The sequence below is a fragment of the Mus caroli genome, chromosome 7 (assembly GCF_900094665.2).
Source record: "Mus caroli chromosome 7, CAROLI_EIJ_v1.1, whole genome shotgun sequence".
NCBI lineage: Eukaryota > Metazoa > Chordata > Mammalia > Rodentia > Muridae > Mus > Mus caroli.
Genome location: NC_034576.1, coordinates 69,938,369 through 69,959,515, shown reverse-complemented (window position 1 = coordinate 69,959,515; position 21,147 = coordinate 69,938,369). Strand labels below are relative to the sequence as shown.

The 21,147-nt window shown below is 46.1% G+C and overlaps 2 protein-coding genes across 10 annotated transcripts in view; one reads left to right on the top strand and one right to left on the bottom strand.

Annotated features, from left to right (window-relative positions):
* The window catches only part of Mef2a (myocyte enhancer factor 2A), a 123,027-nt gene extending 114,966 nt beyond the window's left edge, over positions 1 to 8,061 (top strand). For 4 of the 5 annotated variants that reach the window (XM_021166331.2, XM_021166334.2, XM_021166332.2 and 1 more), the window contains 2 exons: positions 2,610 to 2,736; positions 3,998 to 8,061. In XM_021166331.2, the coding sequence (XP_021021990.1) occupies positions 2,610 to 2,736; positions 3,998 to 4,358 (488 nt within the window). In that variant the 3' untranslated portion in view covers positions 4,359 to 8,061. The remainder of the gene's footprint in view (positions 1 to 2,609; positions 2,737 to 3,997) is intronic. The other variant, XM_029479490.1, reaches the window with a different exon arrangement.
* The window catches only part of Lysmd4 (LysM domain containing 4), a 19,070-nt gene extending 2,515 nt beyond the window's left edge, over positions 1 to 16,555 (bottom strand). The window contains exons 1-4 of one of the 5 annotated variants that reach the window (XM_029479493.1): positions 16,470 to 16,555; positions 15,196 to 15,478; positions 14,690 to 14,715; positions 10,541 to 13,225 (exon numbers count right to left, since the gene is read on the bottom strand). In XM_029479493.1, coding sequence (XP_029335353.1) covers positions 14,704 to 14,715; positions 15,196 to 15,468 — 285 coding nt within the window. In that variant the 5' untranslated portion in view covers positions 15,469 to 15,478; positions 16,470 to 16,555 and the 3' untranslated portion in view covers positions 10,541 to 13,225; positions 14,690 to 14,703. Of the gene's footprint in view, positions 1 to 10,540; positions 13,226 to 14,460; positions 14,716 to 15,195; positions 15,479 to 16,469 lie in introns of those variants that run through there. The other 4 variants (XM_029479491.1, XM_029479495.1, XM_029479494.1 and 1 more) reach the window with 4 other exon arrangements.
* Between the last annotated feature and the right edge of the window lie 4,592 nt (positions 16,556 to 21,147).

Sequence of the window (21,147 nt, the reverse complement as noted above, 5' to 3'; positions counted from 1 at the left end):
CGGGGGGGGGGGGGTAGCCAGATGGCCCCCTGGAGAACTGGTGTGCAGAGGGTTCCCTGGGGGTTTACCATTCTAAGACAGGCAGGAAGAACAAGCGGTTTCACTTTCTCCCCAATTGAGCCAAATACCTGGCTCTGGGGAAGAAAGAAATAACACCTTGTCTGCCATCAGAAGACTGCAGTGCAAGGAAGTGACTCCTTTATGAAGCTCATAAGTGGACTGTAGTAGAGATCACCTAATTTTAGACTTCAGAGTAAATGCTTTGGCATCAGTACTAAAACTGCTCTGTGAAGCTCCTGGAGGGACAGTTTAGACCTTTGATTGGCACTTTAATTCCAGGGTTTTCAAATAACTTGTAATAGTCTTGTTGACAAAGCCTGGGGATGACCTTTACCGTCCCAAGTACCTGTAAGAAAAAACACACTGCTCCAGTCTGTCAGGTGCTTAGTAGCCTATGAATTGTAGCCCATTGTTTGTCTTGCACAGAACTAATTCCAGAAAAGGCCAGAGCTTAAACGCTTCTAGAAATCCAATTAAGCCCATCAGTCCCTTGCTGCATAAGAGATTTTGAGTTAAGGGCATATCTTTTTGCCAGATGAGGAGCAGACACAGCTTAGCTGGTAAGCATGTGAAGGAAAAGTCCTGCACTGTTAGACTTTCTAGTTTGTACTCTGAGGTTGAGAAGATAGGCAAGAAGGGAGCTTGAGGTCCGATGGGCAGGTGGGTATAGCTGAGGACACCATTTGGATTGAGTATCAGAGTGAGATTGCACTATTCTACATGTCTCATTGCAGGCATTCCAGTATACTCAAAATTCTACTGTAACGCTCGTTTTTTTAGAAACGCCATTAGTTTCTAAAGAATGTACATATGTATAAGCATTTTAAAATATTGCATACATATATTTTTACAGAGTCTCCAAGGAATTACTAAAACACATAGAGTCAGGCTCCCTTAAAATCATGTGACTAAACATCAGTCTCATTCCACCCAAGGTCACTTTTACTCTCCTTAGAATAGCTGTTTTGTTTGTGTTTTTTCTTTTCCCATATTATTGTATATATTATTTTTCCTTCTGTAGATACTTAGTAAACAAAGGGATGAATAAAGGAGCAATTTTTAACAATAGCCTGTGGGTCCCATAGACACTTCCTCATGCCCATCAGTAACATCACTCCAGCTTCAAGATGTGTCATGTGTGACAGGTGCCCTGGCAGGCACTGTAAATACAGTGTGTAGTCAGTAGTGGAACTGAGGTCTACCACAAGAAAGACAAGCAACACTGGGAAAGACCTTGTCATATTATGCCAGCCCTGACCAGGCAGGAAGCCACCAGGCAGAGCAGGGTGAGTGTCACAGGCCAGGCAGTTAGAGTTGAGCTGGAAAGGTGAGGATTTGTTGGGTATGTTACAGAGCATTGCAGTCATACTTGCTATTTCCAAACATGTCATTTTGGACTCCAGTGGTCTAGTGGTCATAGGAGATGGCTCTGTGGTTAAGACTTGGTGCTACTCTTGCAGAGGGTCCTCGTGTGGACCTCAGCACCCACTTCAGGCAGGCAACGCACAACTGCCTGTAGCTTCAGCTGCAGGCGAGTCCTCAGTGGGAACCTTTACTCATGTGCAGAGATACCCAGACACATAGCTGAAATAATAAAAACAAATCTTGTTTTTTAAGTGAATGCCAATAAGTCATAGAAAGGTTGTGTAGTGTCCAAGTCATAGTTTACTGGTGGCTTGAGTAGAGGAGTAGATTACACTGGGACCTTCACACGCTGGAGACAGCAAGGTAGGAGGAACTCGAGTTGTTGCTAGCTCAGGTAAGAGCACAGCAAAGAAGTAATAGAACACTCACTTTCCTGGCATGAGCTGTTGGGTCTGTTGGCGCAATGTATCAAGAAAGGAAGAACAGCTTTGAGGAGAACATGAGTTCAGTTTGGGTTTTGCCAGAATTAAGGTGTTTGTGGAGATAGCCAAGTGGAATAGGTCAAGTGGGTTACTGGACAGGCCAAGAGATCGAAGAGAATTATGGACTAGAAGGGTCACTAGTGTGGACATCAGGCTGAGACTCTCTGGGCATGTCAAGTGTGAAAGGATAGTCACATATCACATAGAAATCTGAGTGCCAATGACACTTTCTCAACTCAGCCTTTTTTTTTTCCTTAAAATATATTAATTCACTTGGAGAGCCAAATGCTTTAAACACCTTTCTTGAGACATGAGAAAAATGTTAAAAGTAGGAGTCTCTGCCACCTTTCCTCAGAACTAAATGTAAGCCCCAAGTGTTAATGATGAACTTAAGTAATTACATGTAAGCAGTATCTAACATCCTAAGCCTTGGCCGCAGTAATTGTGACCAAAGCATTTGTAGAAAATGACTTGTATGGCATAGAAAGATGTTCATGAATTTGAGGTGACGTGTACAGTCGGGGAGCTATTAAGGCAAATGTAGTTGATTATGTCATGATATTAGTTCAGTACGAAAGCTCCTTTGTCCCTTCTGTCCTGATGAGCATCAGTACGTGGTGATTCAGGTTCAGTCCGGTGTGTCTCTTTTCCCCAGAGGTCAGGTACATTTGTCTGTGTAGTAATCCTGCCCTTCTTTTGTAGATTACTCACTGACCAGCGCTGACCTGTCTGCCTTGCAAGGCTTTACTTCCCCTGGAATGCTGTCTCTCGGGCAGGCTTCAGCCTGGCAGCAGCACCATCTAGGACAAGCAGCCCTCAGCTCTCTGGTGTGAGTAACTGGAAATTTCCTGAGCTTTTGCACGTGGCCTGCACACACTTCCTGTCAGTTCCCTTTTACTGTGTGGGCTATCAAGAACAAGCTCTGCCATGATTCTTGTTTATGTACATACAAGTGTTGGAAAACTTTTCTTAACATGGCTGTAAATAGAGCATGGATGCTGCTGAGCAAATCAGGCATTCCTTGAAGGGACCTGGAGCACATACATAACTTTTCTTATTAAACATGGAGAATCTCAGATGGTACCAAGGGAACCCTAAAACCCATATGGCACCTGCATGTTTCCTTCTCACTGCCTGCCAAATGAATAAGCCATTGCTTCCCAGCGTCCTCTCTGAATCTGCCTTCCTTTCCTCCTTTGCTTTGGAGAAGAGGACAGCAGGCCTGTGCCTTTTGCATTCTCCTTGGATCTTAGTAGAAAAAGAGTAGGACTGAAAATACCCTGTGTTTGCATCAAGTGCCATAGGATTCACTTGATTGTTTCTGGCCCAGTTACCAACTACGTCATTCATAAAGGAATGCTCCTTATAGGCAGGGTGGAAAGCAGAGAGGATTTATCATGGTGCCCAGAAGGCACAAGTGCAAGAGAGCATCCAGAAGAGGGACAGCGTAACAGCAGCTAGCTGGCTGCTTTGTACCTGATCAGGCCTGGGACACCTTAGCCTCCTGCCCACAGTATCCAGAGAGCCAGCAACTCCTTCCACACATGTGAATTGTAATCAGTAGTGCTCTGGAGAATTAATTGTGTTATAGGTGAAAGTGCAAAGAATCTTAGGGAAAGGACCTGAAAGCTGGGCATTGGTGCTGCCTATAATTCCAGTTGCTCAAGAGGCTGATGCTCAGGAATTGAAGACCATCCCTGGACAACATGGGAGGCATGGTGACAAAAAATAAATAAATAACAAAGCTCACAAATAAGTGGGAGGGCCTTAAAGCTTAGACACAGGGGAAAGTCCTGTCTCACATCCTACCAGGCACTTCCTAGCCTTTCTGAAACTACGTGTTCTCGTGAAAAATGAGGATGACTATTAGAAAAGCATGAGATGTGCTTGTCAGAGGGCCCAGGACAGAAGATCCTGAGGGATGGGAGACACCAGACACTAAAACTGCTTTGTTTTGTTTTTCAAAGTTGAGATGCAAAAGAATGGGATGTTAGGCCCTCAGTCTTCTCAGACAGACAGTTTCCTGAGCTTTGTATATGAGTTAAACAGATGTGCTGCCACGCCATCTCACCTCTGTTGTTTCTCTACAGGGCTGGAGGGCAGTTATCTCAGGGTTCAAATTTGTCCATTAACACCAACCAGAACATCAACATTAAGTCAGAGCCAATTTCACCTCCCCGTGATAGAATGACCCCATCAGGCTTCCAACAGCAGCAGCAGCAGCCACAGCAGCAGCCACCGCCACAACCTCCACAGCCCCAACCCCGGCAGGAAATGGGGCGCTCCCCTGTGGACAGTCTGAGCAGCTCCAGCAGCTCCTATGATGGCAGTGACCGGGAGGATCCACGGGGTGACTTCCATTCTCCAATTGTGCTTGGCCGACCTCCAAATACTGAGGACAGAGAAAGCCCTTCTGTAAAACGCATGAGGATGGACACATGGGTGACCTAAGGCTTCCTGGTTCATGTTTGTTCTTTGTGTTACTGCAGTGAACTGCCCTACATATCTTAAATTGGTGAATAAGGACATGAGTTCAATATATTTATATGTACATGCATACATATATATCCCTTTACATATATATATATGTATGTTGGTGTGAGTGTGTGTATGTGTGGGTGTGTGTTGCATACACAAAATCAGGCACTTACTGCAAACTCCTTGTAGGTCTGCAGATGTGTGTCCACATGGCAGACAAAGCACCCTGTAGAAACAGACCAGTCTGGCACTTCCTTGGACTACTTGTTTCGTAAGATAAAGTTTTTGCAGAGAAACGTGTACCCATATATAATTCTTCCACATTAGCCTGCAGAAACCTAGGGGGCCCCCTATTTGTTTTATTTAACTGTGCGGTGACTGTAGTTACTTCAGAAAACAAAATGCTTTGTAGAACAGAGCAGTAGAAAAGCAGGAACCAAGAAAGCAATACTGTACATAAAATGTCATTTATATTAATAACCCAACTTGGCATGGGTCTATTGCAAAGGGGTGCATGGGAAAGGGCTGTTGATATTAAACAAACAAACAATAAACAAAAAGCCCCACACATAACTGTTTTGCACGTGCAAAAAAATGTATTGGGTCAAAGAAGTGATTTTTAGCTATTAAAAAGAGAGAATAGAAAACACGCATGAAATATTCAGAAATACTAGCCTAGAAATATAGAGCATTAACAAAATAAAATTAATATATTAAGTTATAATTGGAATATGTCAGAAGTTTCTTTTACATTCATATCTTTAAAAATTAAAGAAACTGATTTTAGGTCATGTATATTTTATAAGAAAGAAAACACCCTTAATGAATTGATGACTATATATAAAATTATATCCACTACTTTTGAACACATTCTGCTGAATTATTTATATAAGCCAAAGCTGTATGTTGTAACTTTTTTTTAAAGAATAGCTTTATCTTGTTTTAACTTTTTAGTTTTATTTTAAGAGGGGAGAAAAAACAAAAATATCTTGCAAGCAGAACCTTGGAAAAAAAAAGCCATGAACACTTATTATTCTATATGTAAATTAAAAGTTGAGCCAAACTCTTTGTGTATATAGCATCTTAAATATATTATCACCTTTGATGTAAGTACCTATGTATTGTATGGTCACCAGATTAAAAAGTATATTTTTGTGGATTGCCGCCAATTTGGGGGGAAAGGCGAAGTCCTTAAGTAGAGTACTCACTGTTTAATATTTACTATTTTGTTAAATATACTGTACTTTGGATTTTAATTATTAGCCCAGTTTTTCAGAGGACTGTGTAAAGGGGTTTCCCCTCACTGGTGGTGAATGTGTGATGTTCTGTTGTAAACTTTGTGCTGTATGGGGTGAGCATCATTATATATTTTATATGTGTACATAAATAGCAAAGTGGCAAAAAATCGGTGTTAAGTCCATCCTGCATAAATATAAAATGTGTTGTAACAGATTTTATAAGGCATTATTTAAAACCTGCCTTTTGTGAGGGAAAAATGGTAGAAAGATGACCTAATTTAACTAATATTAGAGAAAATGGCAGAATAGTAGATGAGCACAAAGGTTTTATAAGTGGTAAATAATTAGAAAAATGTCTGTAGGGAAAGGGATCTTTTCCCCTTGACTCTAAAGATAGAATGATGCAGCTGGTTACAAAATCCAGGAGGGCTTTAGCGTCCGTGCGTGCGCAGGAAGGCACGGGCGTGCAGGGAACAGCTCTCTTATGGTGCAAACCCTCGACACGATTCTCGCTGTCCTGACGGAAACTGGTGCCACCCTCAGCTTGGATTTTGAACAAGGCCTTACTCTTACAGGGAGACAGCTCGTTGGTGATGGCAAGTTGATCCGTTTACTGGGCTTGTGCCATGAACAAAATTCAAAGTCCTGTATATCTTTTATCCTAGATTTTTAAATACTCCTTTTCCTGAAAATTAAAGAGTCTAAAAATGGCTGCTATTTTATATTGAACAATGTTGAGCAGCTACCTGCAGTTTTTACTTACATTTTGCTTTTCCCCCCTGACTTCCCTAAATTCTGCTCCTTTTGATGTTTCCTCATCTGCTGTCCTGACAACTCATCAGCCAGCCTTCCTGACTGGCACAGAGGTATTAGGTACATGCACCGTGGCGAGCACAGGCTGTGCAGCGCAGAGCGCTTCACTGACAGTTTGGGTGGCATGTGTTAGTAGAAGCCAAAAAAGTGGGGATGATGTCTGATCTCCTCTCTGTGGCCTCAACACTTGGCTCTTACTCAGAAGAGAGTAGGCTTTCTTTTTGAGATGTACGGAATTGACTTACAGGCACGCTCTTCATAAGGTCAGACCTGACTAAAACAAGACAGTCTCCCAACACTGAATGTCCAAGATAACCCTTACCACTTTGTAAACCATTTATAGCTTTGAAAGTATTAAGTGACCCTTTCGTTATTATTTATGCATGTTCATGAACTTCTGCTGTATATTGGAATAGGAGTTAACACATTCACATTTACTGTCTATTTTCTTGTGTGCCTTATGAGATGGCTTTTCTGACTGTATCTCAATAGTCTTTCTTTCTATGCAGGTTTATAATCAGTACAACTACTGTTTTCTAAAGTAATATTACACAAGGCTCGGAGTTTGTATTTAAATTACACTGACCAAGTCACAATGTATTCCGTTTTCAGGAACTGAATATCTGACTGTTAATCTTTCCCCATATGCCCAGTGTGATCTGGAGCGTATGGGTTTGACATCCTTCACCCAGATGCTCATGTGTGAACACATCCACATCCACGGCTCTCAGTGGAAGCCAGCCTAGAGCAGGGAGGACACTGACGACAGTGTTGCTTTAAACTGACTTTTCTTACCCTTTGAGACTTATGCGTTTTGTATAAGACACCATCACAGGAAAGTTTTCTCCCTTCAGATTACATATTTTATTATTAAAAAGAAAAACAAAAAAAGCTTAAGTTGCACTGGACATGGGAAGTTCCCTCGGGACTCTAAGTGGTTCTATACTGAGAGTGAGTGTCACCGCTGTGTGGACACAGGTGGTCCCAGTCAAAACTCCATCCTTTGAGCCCTAATTACATCCATTGTGTTACAAAACTAAATCAGGGGTTTGTTCTAAAAGAACAATACATGTTTCACCATTTCCTTTCAACTGTAAAGACGACTAATGTATTAACATAATTTCTGTATTAACCATCATGCGCACAAGAAATACATAGTAAATACGGAACCTGAAAACTCCTGGCATTGGATCATAAAAAGCTAGATGATTAGAATGTGAAAAGAACTTTACAGATGTAAAACTTTTATTTCTCTGTAGAAACTTTCTTCACTTTGCTGTGCAAGAAGACACTGCTTTGCTATATTTAAAATGGCTTTTTTAAAAGAGATTTATGTATTTGGTAAATGTTTGTAGTCAACAGTTCACACAAAGAAGCTGTACACGGTTTGATCATGTAAAACCGTTTGGCGGCACAAGCTGGACTTTGTTGCCATCCTTGAGATGAACCTTTTAAGAAAAATAAGTTAATCTCAATTTTTCCCTGAATGTGTTGTTTTTTCTTCATTATACAATAAATATTATAGTGAAGTTTTTATCAAATGGTTAAGACAATGCTTGAGGTTGTTGTAAGCTATTTGTCTCCTGCACTCACTCCAGTAAAGATGGCCTGGCTTTGACCATACATCCAGACTCTGTCATGTTTGCCTGGGGAAAACAGGTTCTGGCATGGCCACCAGGCATCCCTGCTCCCCAGTTTCACCCTGTGGCATCTAGACAGCCATTTGTTCCCCAGTATCAGCCTGGCTGTGCTGCAGCTCAGTTAAATCCAAGGGGTCGCCAAGAACTGTCATGGAGAAGAGCCTCAAGTGTGAGGGCACAGGTGTTAGCACTTCCTATCCTGTTCCCATTTACCTTTAAGGGTTGTAGTGTGAAGTTAGTTTTGCCCAGATTACATACACAGCACTGAGGTCGAGGCAAGAGGCGGGTGTGACTTTGGAGTTGTGTTTTGCAGAGATGACTGTTACAGCACACTAGCAGATTCCTCCCACTTTCAGATCTTAACTGAGACAGAAGCCAGAAAAGCTCCAGTTATCCAAACCCATAGTTTTATGTTTTTGTTTTTAAAAGTCCTCTTCCTCTCTTTTGCCATGTGAGCCAGCTCCTAGCTAAGCAGATTCTTGGTGTCAAATCAAGTTAATTTTTTGCACTGGTTTTGCTTGCTGGCTATAATGGGGCTGTTATTAGCAGGTTTTGAAAGCTGTTTGAGTCCTGTGGCTAAAAATATTCTAATCACAGCTGCAGCTACTTAATATCAATTCACTTTGAGTTCCTAGTCAGCTCCCATGGGTGCCTGGCTCTAAACCTTTATCTTGGTTTTAAGCTGATTGTGTGTCTGAGTGGCACCAGCCAGGAAAGTGATTTTCCAAGCTGCGTGCCAGCTGGAAGGCTGCGGCCCACCCCAGCCACCTGTCCAGCTGAACACCACTTAGCTGCGGATGAGTCCGACAGGGATTGGGATGAGGTTCTATATTTAGGCGAAGAGCCCAAAGTGATGTGTCCTAGCTGGTTCTGGAATTGATGGTGTCAGTGAATCTCACTACAGATGGCTGTCCTTTCACAGGGTGAAGGTTCCTTCTAGGCTTCTCTGTAAAGTGCTGTCTCTGTAATTGGTTAAGTATTTTGGAGGTAACTTGAATAGTAGGTTTCCCCACTTAGCATTTAGGAATTGAAATTTAACAATGATGGCAATTTTCTAAATCAAATGAAACTATATGAATTCACAGATCTAAGACAAAGAACTAGGAATAACGGGGAGACTAAGGAAGGACAATTGGTTCAGTGGTGTCAGCCTCCCCTTGCCATCCCTACATACTGGGTCACCAGCTACTCACAGCCCCAGTGTTCCACCCTCTAGTCCGCTGGTCACACTAAAGAGCATTTCCTAAAAAGCATCTGCCTGATGTCTCACTGACTCCCACTGCCCTTCCCGGTGTCAGCTAAGGAAGTGTTCGTTCAGCTCATCTAGGGAACCCCTCTGAGGCCAGAGCCTTCATCACACTGCCTCCGAGCTTATCAGCACCTGAGGTCAGGGAACAAGGGCCCTGGCTGGTTATCACATCACCTCTAAATATTCTGAAGAGCTAGAGTGTATGTGGATGGATGGAATGCAGATAAAAAGTAGCCTGTGCTCCTTATTCAGGGCAATGAAATTGTACCTTAAAATAACCAGATGCAGCCAGGTGTGAGGTGGTAGCACTAAGGAGGCAGAGCCATCAGCACCTCTATCAGGCCACCACCAGCAGTAGCCTGGTGGGTAGCAGCGCAGTATGGCCACAAAACTGGAAGAACAGCTCTGAGGCTGCCAAGCCCAGATTACTCAGCTGCGGGCCCTTAGCTTTCTACCTGTAATATGACAGTCAAGGCCTACCCTGTACAATAGGCTTGCTTTCCCAGGGCACCCATTGCACAACAAACACCACAGGATATATAGTGTATTTGGCTCCTAGCTGCAGCCACCTTTCGTGTGACTTTGAGCTTTCTCTACAAGGTTGAGTATGGCCCAGAGCCCAGTCCATCGCATATTATTGTCAAATCCATAAACTTCAGTGCCTCTTTTCCCTCTGTCTGCCCCCTGCTGGTCAGGCATGCAGTGTACAGCCCAGCCTGGGGCCTTGTCTCCCTAGTATAAAATCACCACACCAATACCAAGATTCCTTCAGTTAGGGCACTTTGGTAAGTTATTCTTTAAAACAGTCTCTTTGTTGGAGACTGGAGAGATGGCTACATTGTTAGGAGTACTACTCAGTACTCTTGTTGAGGACCCCAGGGTAATCAGCACCAGTATCAGGCAGCTCACAGCCGCCTAGAACTCCAGCTCCAGTTGGTCCTACACTCTCCCCTGAACTTCAAGGACACCGGAATTAACAAGCATTAATTTTAAAACTTTAAAAATCTTTTCAAAAGCACCCCAGAGAACAAACTAACAGAAAATGAACTCCATCGTATGTATGTCTTTCACAGATCTACCTGAATTATGAAACGTATTATGTAGGTCAGTGGGCCAGAATGCACTGTTTACCACTTAATCTGTCCTTCCCTGGCCACATAAGGATGTGCACAGCAAGAGCCTGCGGCAACCTGCCCAGGCTCAGCAGGGGGTCGGGGCTCCTGTCAGCTACTCCAATGCTGTCCCTCCCTCAGCTTTCACTCTGTTAACCAATATCCACATAGTATGAAAGGAGGGAGAATCATGTTTCCTTCACAGAAGAAATTGTTTTATTCCACTTGAGAAAAATACAGAAATACAAGTTAAAACTGTAACATGTCTAAAACTCAGTGACATACTGATACTATTGCATAGCACCATGGTCTGCCTAGACACAGAACACACATCTCTGAGCCAAGCCCACCCCTGCCCTCAGCAGGCAGGAACACTGTGATAGTCATTTGACCCCATCCAACCTCAGGAGCCCTGACACTGCAGATCCCTTGTCACCTTCTACTTAGGAACCCACGCAGGGCTATATAACAGGTGGTAATAAGTCCCCAACACTTGAGACAGAATACAGAAAAAAATAGACATTCTCTGTCTGCCAAAAGAATCATTTCCCTACGGGACTCTGAGCCCTGCCTGATGAAGTTAATGATGACATTTAAGAGAAACTTCACAGCCACAATGGTCTTTGAGCATCCAGATAGAAATCACTTACATAATCAAGATGTTTATTGTACCACGATTCATGGGTTCATTTTCTGCCTCAAAATACTCAATTCTGAAGATGATTTAAATTTGCTATTTGCACCCTGGGTGGGTTGTTTTTCAGACAGGAGGCCCAGCTCAAGTAAGGTCCTGCTCCTCTGGTCAGATTTCTAGGCCTAAGTGTCAAGTTGCTAACCATCCCAGAAGCCTGCTAGCCTGTCCTCCCCAGGCTGAGCTCCCAGCCACCTTTGCCTGCCCCTGCTGTGACAAGGCAGACTGACTTAGCCCTTCCCCACATCCCTTACAGGACTGATGGCCAACTGCTCTCAGGGAGTGGCTGAGGAAACCCTGAGCATTTTGCACCCTCCTACATCTCTCTCTCCGGCCTTTCGGAGCCAGAGTTACCTTGGTGGGGTTTGGATATGTCCCCCAATGGCTAGTATCTTAAAGGCTTGTGTTGGGAAGGAATGGATCCTTTAAGAAATGGGACCCAGTGGGAGGAAGTCAGGTCACTGCAGGCAGAACTCTGAAGGTGATGCCCGCGCCCAAGCTCCTCCCCTTCTCTCTTCCCTGTCACATGAACAATCCGCTCTACCATACTCTCCTTCATGGTGTTCTTACCATAGCCCCCAGCCACCCAGCCCCAAATCAGGCCATGGATTGAAACCATGAGCCAAGATAAACCTTTCCCACTGGAGATGATTTCGTTACAGTAAAAGACAGCTGACTGACATTGTGTCTGGTTTTCACACTGAGACACAGCATGTGCAAGTTTACTCTAAGGACCTAAAGAATAGATGAGTCAAGGAGGCAGTGGGAGAACTCTGCTTCGGGCGCACATGATCAGGGTGGGGTGGGACCCACTGTTCTTAACAATGCTGGGCTGGCAACCAGTTTGCTTCAAAGGTCCATGAGACAGAACCTTAATGGTGGATGTAGTCCCTTCAAACCACTCGCCAATACCAGCTGCTTCCCAGATGCCACCTGGGGAACCCAGGGAGCCGCCACCACAGAGATGCTCTTAGGGTGACTCCAGGGGTAGAGCTTAAATTAGAGGATGGCGGTTGGGATTTCAGGTTCTCACTTCTGAAGCAGCTCTGCCTCAGCGGAGCCAAGTGAAGAGGCAAACATGTCAGGCTGTCAACTGACAAACTCAGTGACATACTATATAGCACCTTGATCTAGACACAGAGCATGTCTCTGAGCCCACCATTGACCCTATTCAACACCGGGGGCAGCAGTAGTGCAGAACCTTTGTCGCATTCTACTTAGGAGCCTGCACAGAGTGCTACACAGGAACTCACAGCTGGCCCTACACGTCTTCAAGAGCTGTGAGTTTCATATAAATGTCTCTCTTGCTGGGATGGTGGATGTCTGGGCTCCTGCATCCTTGAATTAGGCCAAGCTATTGCTCAGTCTAGACCATCCAGATTGCCATGATGTCCACACATCTCAGGAAGCAAAATGCAAACAGCTGGTGACAGTTACACATGTCAAGGGCCAACTGCCAAAGTCTGCCAACTCTAGGAAAGAATGCGCTTAGGCCCCTGCCTGGGTGGTAGGGCTGACCTGGCTGTCTGAAGCGGGGAGGGTAGGCACTGGGATTGCCAACCTGGGAGCTTGCCCTGGAACTGGGCTCAGTGTCATTGAGCCATTGGGGACAACAGTTGCGTTCAAGCTATTTGAGGCCTCCCCGGTGGCCTGTATTTTGAAGTAGACGAGATAGAACACTGGCAACACGATCCCAATGAGAAGCATAAGGAAGACGGCATTCCACCACTGAATCCCACAGTCGGCACCATCGGCTGCTGCCTTCTGGGTTATGGGGAGCAGTGGCTGATCTGGGGCCTCCACATAGCAGCTGTCACCGTGGAAGACGTCAGAATGCACAGCCCGCTCAATGTTCTCATCAATGCCCTTGAAGAAGTCCGTCAGCTGGTTGCCCTGAGTGGTTGCTCCACCAGCATCTTCATCTTCAGGCAGGTCTACCAGGGTCACCCTGGTCTCGGAGGATGAAGCCCTAAGGGGCATTAGTTCTTGGCTGGTCTCCGTGAGGATCCCATGATTTCTCACTGGAATCTTGATTGACTTCAAAGCATACAGGTCTTGCTCTCTGATGAAGTTGTTTGCTTTCTTGATATCTGCAACCTATGGAAGCCATGCATTATAAACATGCGATGCTCCTTAAAACCAGTAGCCAGCAGAGACCTTTGTCTGCTGGGGCTCCAGTGGAGACGCCCATGAAAGCTTGAAAGCACAGACAGCTTCATTTCAGCCAAGTGACTTAGGCTTTTGATTCTCTGGTCTTTGGCTTTTTCCCCTTAATGAATAGTTTAGAAACCAACTGCTCTACTTTAAACAATTTCTGATCAACTTTGGAGGGTGTTGTGACTACAACCAAAGCTTCAGGTGAAACAGAACCAACACTGTCACCCTTCCTGTCTAACACAGTGCCCCCAACTCACCCCAGAACCCAGCTGAGCAAGTGACCAGACAAGGTCACCAAAGCCCAAGCTGGCTCCGGGCACAGGTGGAGTCTCTGCCACCTGAGAGCTTCCTCACAATGCTCCCTCAACACTTTCCCAGAAGCAGGGCAGGCACAGGAACTTATTCCCCGGTTAGAAGTTAATTCAGTTTGGGGAGAGGACACTTCTCATGAGAAGTGAGCTAGGCAATCAGCCACCAGCCAGGAGTTTCGGGTTGAGTTGGTTTTTTGTTTTTGTTTTTGTTTTTGTTTTTTGTTTTTGTGTTTTTCCAGACTAAGGTTGTGGGACTGGGACTGTGGATTTTATCAAGTAACACAAAGCTTCTAACAGAAAAGGAGGAATGGGAAGCCAAATTTTAAATTCCCCTCACGCTACTTGGGAAAAACTTCTCTAGAGTGTAAGTACGGCCCACAGAGCTGACTGTGCAAGTCCATCGTGTGTGCGACCACTTTCCGCAGCAGCCACGTTAGAGTCTTACTGAACCGGCCTAAGGGACGCTTCTTTCCGCTTGGAAACCAACAAACAGGAGGAGCTTGACAGCTTTCATTCTTTGTGTGCTCCATGGACAGCACATGTATTCACCTCCCATAGGAACTGGACTACTTACTGGAGACATTAAATGCCCACTCTGGGTTTCTTAGGGGCTGTCATTCTGACATGACATGAACGGTAAGTCTATCTTTCAAGACTTTGTTGGGAAGGGTTTTTTTTTGTTTAGTCCATGGTCTATAAAGCATATGTTATGCCTAGAGAAGCAGATTATACGATCCAAATACAAAGGCCGGTGCAATGTTAAGATGCTATGTGTCCCTGGAGACGAGCCTCTATTTGGGAAAGACTCCCACACCCACACAGTCTTTTTGCTCATTTGGATCTTTTTAGATAAACCACAGGCAATTTTTAGGAGGTAAAGTTGTTTGTTTGTTTTTTTTTAATTGTGTAGCTGATGCAAGCTTGGTGAAAGCTGCTGTCAGTATATAGCATGATTATAGCATGTACTATATAGCATGTATATAGCATGTATAAAGCATGTATATAGCATGTATATAGCATGGAGTCAACAGCGGGAAACAGACTGTTTCAATGCAGGAGAAAAGAGCGATTCCAGAAACGCTTTCCAACTTACTTTGCCACTGTTAATCACTCTGAGTGCTAAAAACATAATTAAAGAGAAAGATAAGGTTATACAAACGCACAGCACAGGGGCCAGACCATGCAGTTCTACTAGGGAGAAGAGAGAAAACTCTACGAGTCAGATCAGCTACTGGCAAGCAAAGGTCAGAAATACAAGTAGTGAGAGAAAGCATGCCACAGAAAGGTGTAGACTCCGCCTACCATCTCCAGCCCTAAGACCTTAAATCCAGTGTGCTCAGAGACCACACTGTTTCATAGTGTCCCTGTGGAGGACACAGGACAAGCACCCCCTGAACTGAGGTGCCCAACTAACTGACCCTTCCTGGGTCCAGAGTTCTGAATGAAGGGCACCTCCACCAGCTTCCAGCCCTGGCTATGGAGGACTCTAGTCGCCTATGGGAGTCAGGAAGGTCCTATAGTGACCCCTCCTATAGTGGAAACCCCCCCCCCCCCGTGTCTCTCTCAACCCTGAAGGGCAGAGGACTGAGGTCAGCTTACTTTGCAGCCATACTGGAGAGCCAGCTTGTTGAGGCTGTCTTCCTGGGCCAGCTCCCGCTGCAGCAGAACCATGGTGCCTGTTCCTGGCCGTTGGCTGCTGTTCTTCTGGCGTTCCTTGCCCCGGGGTCGTAACACCACCTGATGTGACTCTTCCTCAGAGGAGTCCCCAGAGTCCCCGCTGCCATTGTTGAACATGTAAACGTGGCTGTTTGGAGTCCTACAGACAGCAGCTGGGCCTTGGAAGCTCTTGGCTAACACTTCCTTCTGCCTCATTTTCTCTTAACTGAAAATCAGACCTGGAGTTAATTCCACACAAATGCTATTCATTCTCCTCTGGCTTCCTAACGAGGACTGTCTTGTTAGTAATTTCCTAATATTGCCAATATCAAACAAACAGCGTCAGGACAGAAGGACATCCTCACACCTGTCCACCTGATACTGATGCAGAATAAGATCATACTTTCCCTAACTGCTTACTATGTGCAAAAAAGATCCCCCACCCTTCTTCCCCATCCCCAGCTGTGCTTCCCCTAGCCCACAGAAGAAACCACTATGTCTCAGCACTGTGTGAGGTGACAACTGTTCTCAGCTCCCTGACACTGAGAATCTTACGCTCAGAATCTTTGGACAAAAACCTCATTGGCATCCCAAGGTGTCTTCAGGGGAAAAGGCCACTACCAAGGACAGAAGCTGAGAACAACCATAGTTCTCTTATTTTGACCCTGGTTGACTTGACCTAATTGATGAGCAATGGAAAAACCTATCAAATTTCAATTTGTCCGTTTCTCACAGTCATTCTGGACTCATTTCACCCCCACGGTCCCCTAATTGTCACCTAGAGTCAAACGCCAGAGCCACAACCAACCTATCCCTTCCAAATGGCTAGAATGGGACTCCAGGCATTCCTGGCGGTCCCTTCTGCATGGCCCTTTAAGGGAACAGCCAACATCAGGTATCTCCCTCTGGTCTCAAATTCTGAGCCCCTGGCACCCGGGGCGGCCAGAAGAGGCCTCAGTTTCCCTCCAATGACAGATGGGCTGTCATCAAGCAGGAGACAAAACAAATTTCAGACGTCCCCGCCCCTGGGCCTAAACAGGCCGGGCCCCAACTTTCCAAAGAATACACATCCTGCCACTCCCGCAAGCCGGCACCAGCCCTCTGTGGACACAGGCACTGGCCCTGGAGTGGCAGCCCACCACCGAGCCCACAGTGACAGGGCCAGAAGCCCTGGCCCCCCAAGTCAACCCAGCAGACCCCGCTCCAGGTTCGGGTACCTCGCTCCCAGGCTTCACCGCCACCGCGCCCGCCGATTGGCTGCAAAAAGCAGGTCTTCCGGGGGCGGGGACTAAGAGCCAACCAATGACTTCAGAGGAGGGCGGGCCCTGGCAGAGCCGGGAGGTGCTGAGAGGTCAGAATGAGGGCGGGCCCTGATGGGCGGGGCTCCAGCGTGGACCCTGGACTTGTGCTCCTCTGTCATTTGTCCCAGCTGTTCCCGGTTTCCCCTTCTGAGCCAGGTATCTTGGCCTCCTCGGTGGCCACAGCTTTCTGCTAAGCCTCGGTCTTCTTCCCGGCAGGAGAGACCTTTGACCCATGTGCGTCCTGATCCGTGGCCAGGAGCGTACCCTGTATGGCGGTGCGCCACTCGGGAGGTCTGACCCAGGTAGCCTCACCCAGAATCTTCGACCCAGTATCCTTTGAGGGGCCGAATGGTTGCCAGCTCCTGCCCAGAGATAAACAGAAGTCCAGGGATGTGAAATGTTGCCCTGACAACACAGACCAGAATTGGATAAAGGAGAATATGTATCATCTGGCCAGGCAGAGCGTCCCTGCTATTTGGAAAAGGGAGGAGAACCTGTGGCATTGTTTTGTAACCAAGATTAAAATCCTTAATGGAGTAAGACTCATCCAATGAATAAGGAAGAAACTAAGTGTCTTGAGCAGGCATTACACCAAAGAATGCAGATGCCTGGCTGCTGAACCAAGGTGCTAAGCCTGTCTGGGAATCAACATTGAAACAAGAGTCCAGAAATTCTTCCTATGATTTAGAATAAAACTACAAGTCTTACCCTAACTGTCTAAGGCCAGGAAAGCACCAGGTCATGGGCCTCTCTGCTAGCCACAGGACTCTTCTTTCTGGCTTTAAACATCTGATGTTTGCTTACTTTGCCCCCCAACCCAGGAGGCGAGCCTCGCTAATATACCCAACACATGTGTTCCCCACTGAGGTATTTGTGGTTTGTGACAGTTTACAGGCTTGGATGAGGCTGCCTGAGAAGTATGAACGCTATGCCCCACCTATCAGAGTGGGCCAGGGGCCCAGCCACATGAACAGGTCCACTGATCTGATCCCAAGTTAGTGGAGACCCACCCCATCACCAGAGGTATCCACTCGGATATCCTCCAACTCTTGTCAAACATGTCTCCTCCCGAGTCCAGCCTTCTCCTGGGATAGAGAATGCAAGGTAGCAGGGGCCAACTATTCAGCTTTCTGGATATGGCTCGGAACTCCAGGGCTAAGCGGAACTGCCATGGAATGTCGAAAGTTTTCTTTTCATTTTTTATTTCTTTTAAGGAGGCTAAGCCAAACCCTTCACAAGGGCACTGACCCAGTCCCCTCTTTAAGGCTCCACCTTCTAAAAGCTCACTTCAGAGGGTAGGGTTTCAACAGGAAGGAAAAGGGACACAAGTCAGTCTATGGCAAGCCTGAATATGAATTCCTTTCGTGGAAAATGAATGTTCATGCTTCTCATTGTAGCCAGCTTTCCCCTCTTACCTCATGAGCTGTGTGTGCTGAACACTCAGCAGGGATCATCCCGGCAACATCTGGTCTTTGGACTAGCAGGGGTTATATCAGATCCCAGTCTATAGAGGAGAAAACTCAAGTGTGAAGACAGCAGTGTGAGGTGTGTGCCTAGATGGCAGCCCCCGCCCCCCAGACCCATACCACGCCTCCACCTTGACTTGGTTTTCCTTTTATGGAACTGTGGGAATGAGTCTGAGGCACTTTGTCAAAGCAGCTGAAACTGACGGAGACTGGGCCCTAACAGGAACATCTAGAGTGCCCAGCCTTATTCTACACAGGGACAAGTTTGTCAGGTGACGTTTAATCCCCCTTGAATTCATTTATATCACAGTCATCCTCAGGGCTGAGAATGGGGAAGTTTCTGGAGACAGGAACCTGTTGGACAGGGTGAGCTGTGCTAAGTAGATGTCAACTGGAGTCACATCCCTTCAGACATCCTTGGGGAGTGCGGTGCCTTCTGGGATGGACTGTTTTAGAGGTTTCCCATGGGCCATCAAAAGGTTTCTTTTGGCCACTCACTCTCTGCCTGCTGCAAGTCAGGGCTGACTGAAGGACCTCACTTTAGAATAGCTGGGTTTTCCCAGAGTCATACCCACATTCTGGTCTGTATGCTGTGGGTGGGCATTTAAAGGTTCCTGAGGTGGGGCTTGACACCCCCACTTTGTTGACCTCATTGCCAGGGTCTCCCCTCACCCCATTTTTCCAGTCCATCAACTTTCTCTGGCTAACCTTTGACCCCAGCATCTGGGATTTATATCCAGGTTTGGGAGGCTTAATTCAACACCTCCAGGGCCCTGTCTACTCCCAAGTTTCTCAAGATGGGGCACCGGACAGCCTTCTGATCCCTTGTTCTGCTCAGATCCATTAAATCTAAGCGAGATCCAATTTGTTGTATTTCCTCAAGACATCAGTACTCCATGGGAATGCTGCAAAGACCCAGGGCTCTGAAAAGATGGCCATGCTAATTCCTCTGTTGGTGTTTACCCAAGACATGAAGACCAGAACAGGAAGAGACACTCGTGGGCTATTCATAATCAACCAACTCAATCCATGAATGGCAAAGTTGATGGTGGTAATTTTCCCTCAGAAACTGTCTCTCGGAATGAAAAGTAGCCCATGATGAATGTGGCCCTCTAAGCACATCTCAGAAGCACAATGCCAAGGGGAAGAAACTCCTTAAATGACATCGTGGGGTTGGCAGGAGAATAGAAACAGAAATCAGACCCATGGTTGTCAGAGATGGAAACACAGAATGGGATTTGTTTGCAAAGCGTCTCAAAGAACTTTGTGGAAAGACCAGCCACGGTCTAAGCTGTACTACTGGTCAAAGCTTGTTTCATGGTACTCAAAGAAGATGAACTTAAGGATTTCAATTACTTCTCAGTAAGCTTGAGTTAAAAGGGGTGTGAAGTCCTCAATTAAACATAGACTTGGATGATTCAGCCCACTTCTAGGCACATAACAGAGAGGATGGATAGCAGGTCTCTATGCCAAATGCACATGACACAGTTCTCATGGGCACTAAAAGTTTGGGCCCAGCCCAGAAGGCACCAATCAACAGGTTCATGGATACAGCAAATGTGACAGGTATACGTGGAATATTACTTAGCCCTGAAATGGGAGAAACTCCCGATGCACACTATAGCATGGATGTCTCCTGAGGACGTTATGTTGAGAGAAGTAAAGCCAATTAGAAAGGGGCAACTATACTATGGTTCCATTTGCATGAGATCTTGGAGTAGATGAGCTCAGAGACAGAGCTGCATGTTAGTGCTAGGGGCTTCTAAGATGCAGGAGTTTTTGTATTACACAGTAACGGGATTAAAGCCCTCACATAAGAAGCCCCCCCCCCCGGCCCACCAGATAAACAGTCCACACAGTAAGCTGTTGAAGAGAGACCTTAAAATCTGTGATCAAGAGAGGCAGGTGTGGTGTCACAGGCCTTTAATCCCAGCACTCAAGAGGGAGAGGCAGTCAGATCTTTGTGAGTTCGAGGTCAGCCTGGTCTATGGCATGAATTCCAGGACAGCCAGGGCTGTTACACAGAGAAAACCACCAAACTCACTCCACCCCCAAAATCGCCATAAGATGCTGTTCACAGTTGATGGTGTCTGGACCGGGTGGGAGAACTCGGCTTTCTTTCAGGGGCTGACCACTGGGAGTTTGACAATGCTCCAGTGTGTATATGGACAACACAAATTGGACTTGGGTTGTTGTTGTTGTTGTTTTGTGGTTCTTTTGGAGGGAGAGTGCCAGAGTGAGAGGGTGGACCTGGAAAGAATGGAAAGCAAGTGCGATCAGGGTGCACTGTATAAAATTCCCAAATAATTAAAAAAAAAATAGTATGTTGGGGAAAACTAAAGGAAGCTCGGTGGCCGTCAGATTCCTTGCTTTTCTTTCCACTTGGGGCTGAGAGAAAACCCAGCTCTTCTTGACCTCCAACCCCAGAAACACACGCTATCTTTGAAGCAGAGAAGCCCTCCCCAAGCAGACAACAAAGCCTCCTGGCACCTTGCAGTCAGACTCCTCAACCTCCAGGATGGTAAGAAAACATCTCTGCCCTGTATGAGAATTCCCTCATGGCAGTATTCTATAGTAACAAACATTCTATAGTAACATGGTACAAACGGACCGTGTGGCGGAAGGGAGGAGCGAGGATGGACTCATCACTGCTCTCAAGCTAGTTTCAAACTCACCACATAGCTGAAGATGACCTTGAACTCTTGACCCTCCTGTTTCTATCAATAGTGTAATAGGATTACAGGCATGAGCCACCAAGAGTGGTTTTATGGGTGCTGGGGATCAAGCCCAGGGCCTCAGGCATGCTAGGTGAGCACGCTATACACGGAACCATACTTTTTAAAAAGACTATATGCTCTACTGGAGTGGTGAGTTTGCTGGCTGCTCATGGTGAAATGGGTGTTGTGGAGGCAGCCATCGTCTCAAAAATTCTCACCCCTGCAAGGCAGCTACTCCCCACCCCACACAAGTCCACTGTCTCACCCCTGCAAGGCAGCTACTCCCCACACAAGTCCACTGTCTCACCCCTGCAAAGCAGCTACTCCCCACACAGGCCCACTGTCTCACCCCTGCAAGGCAGCTACTCCCCACACAGGCCCACTGTCTCACCCCTGCAAGGCAGCTACTCC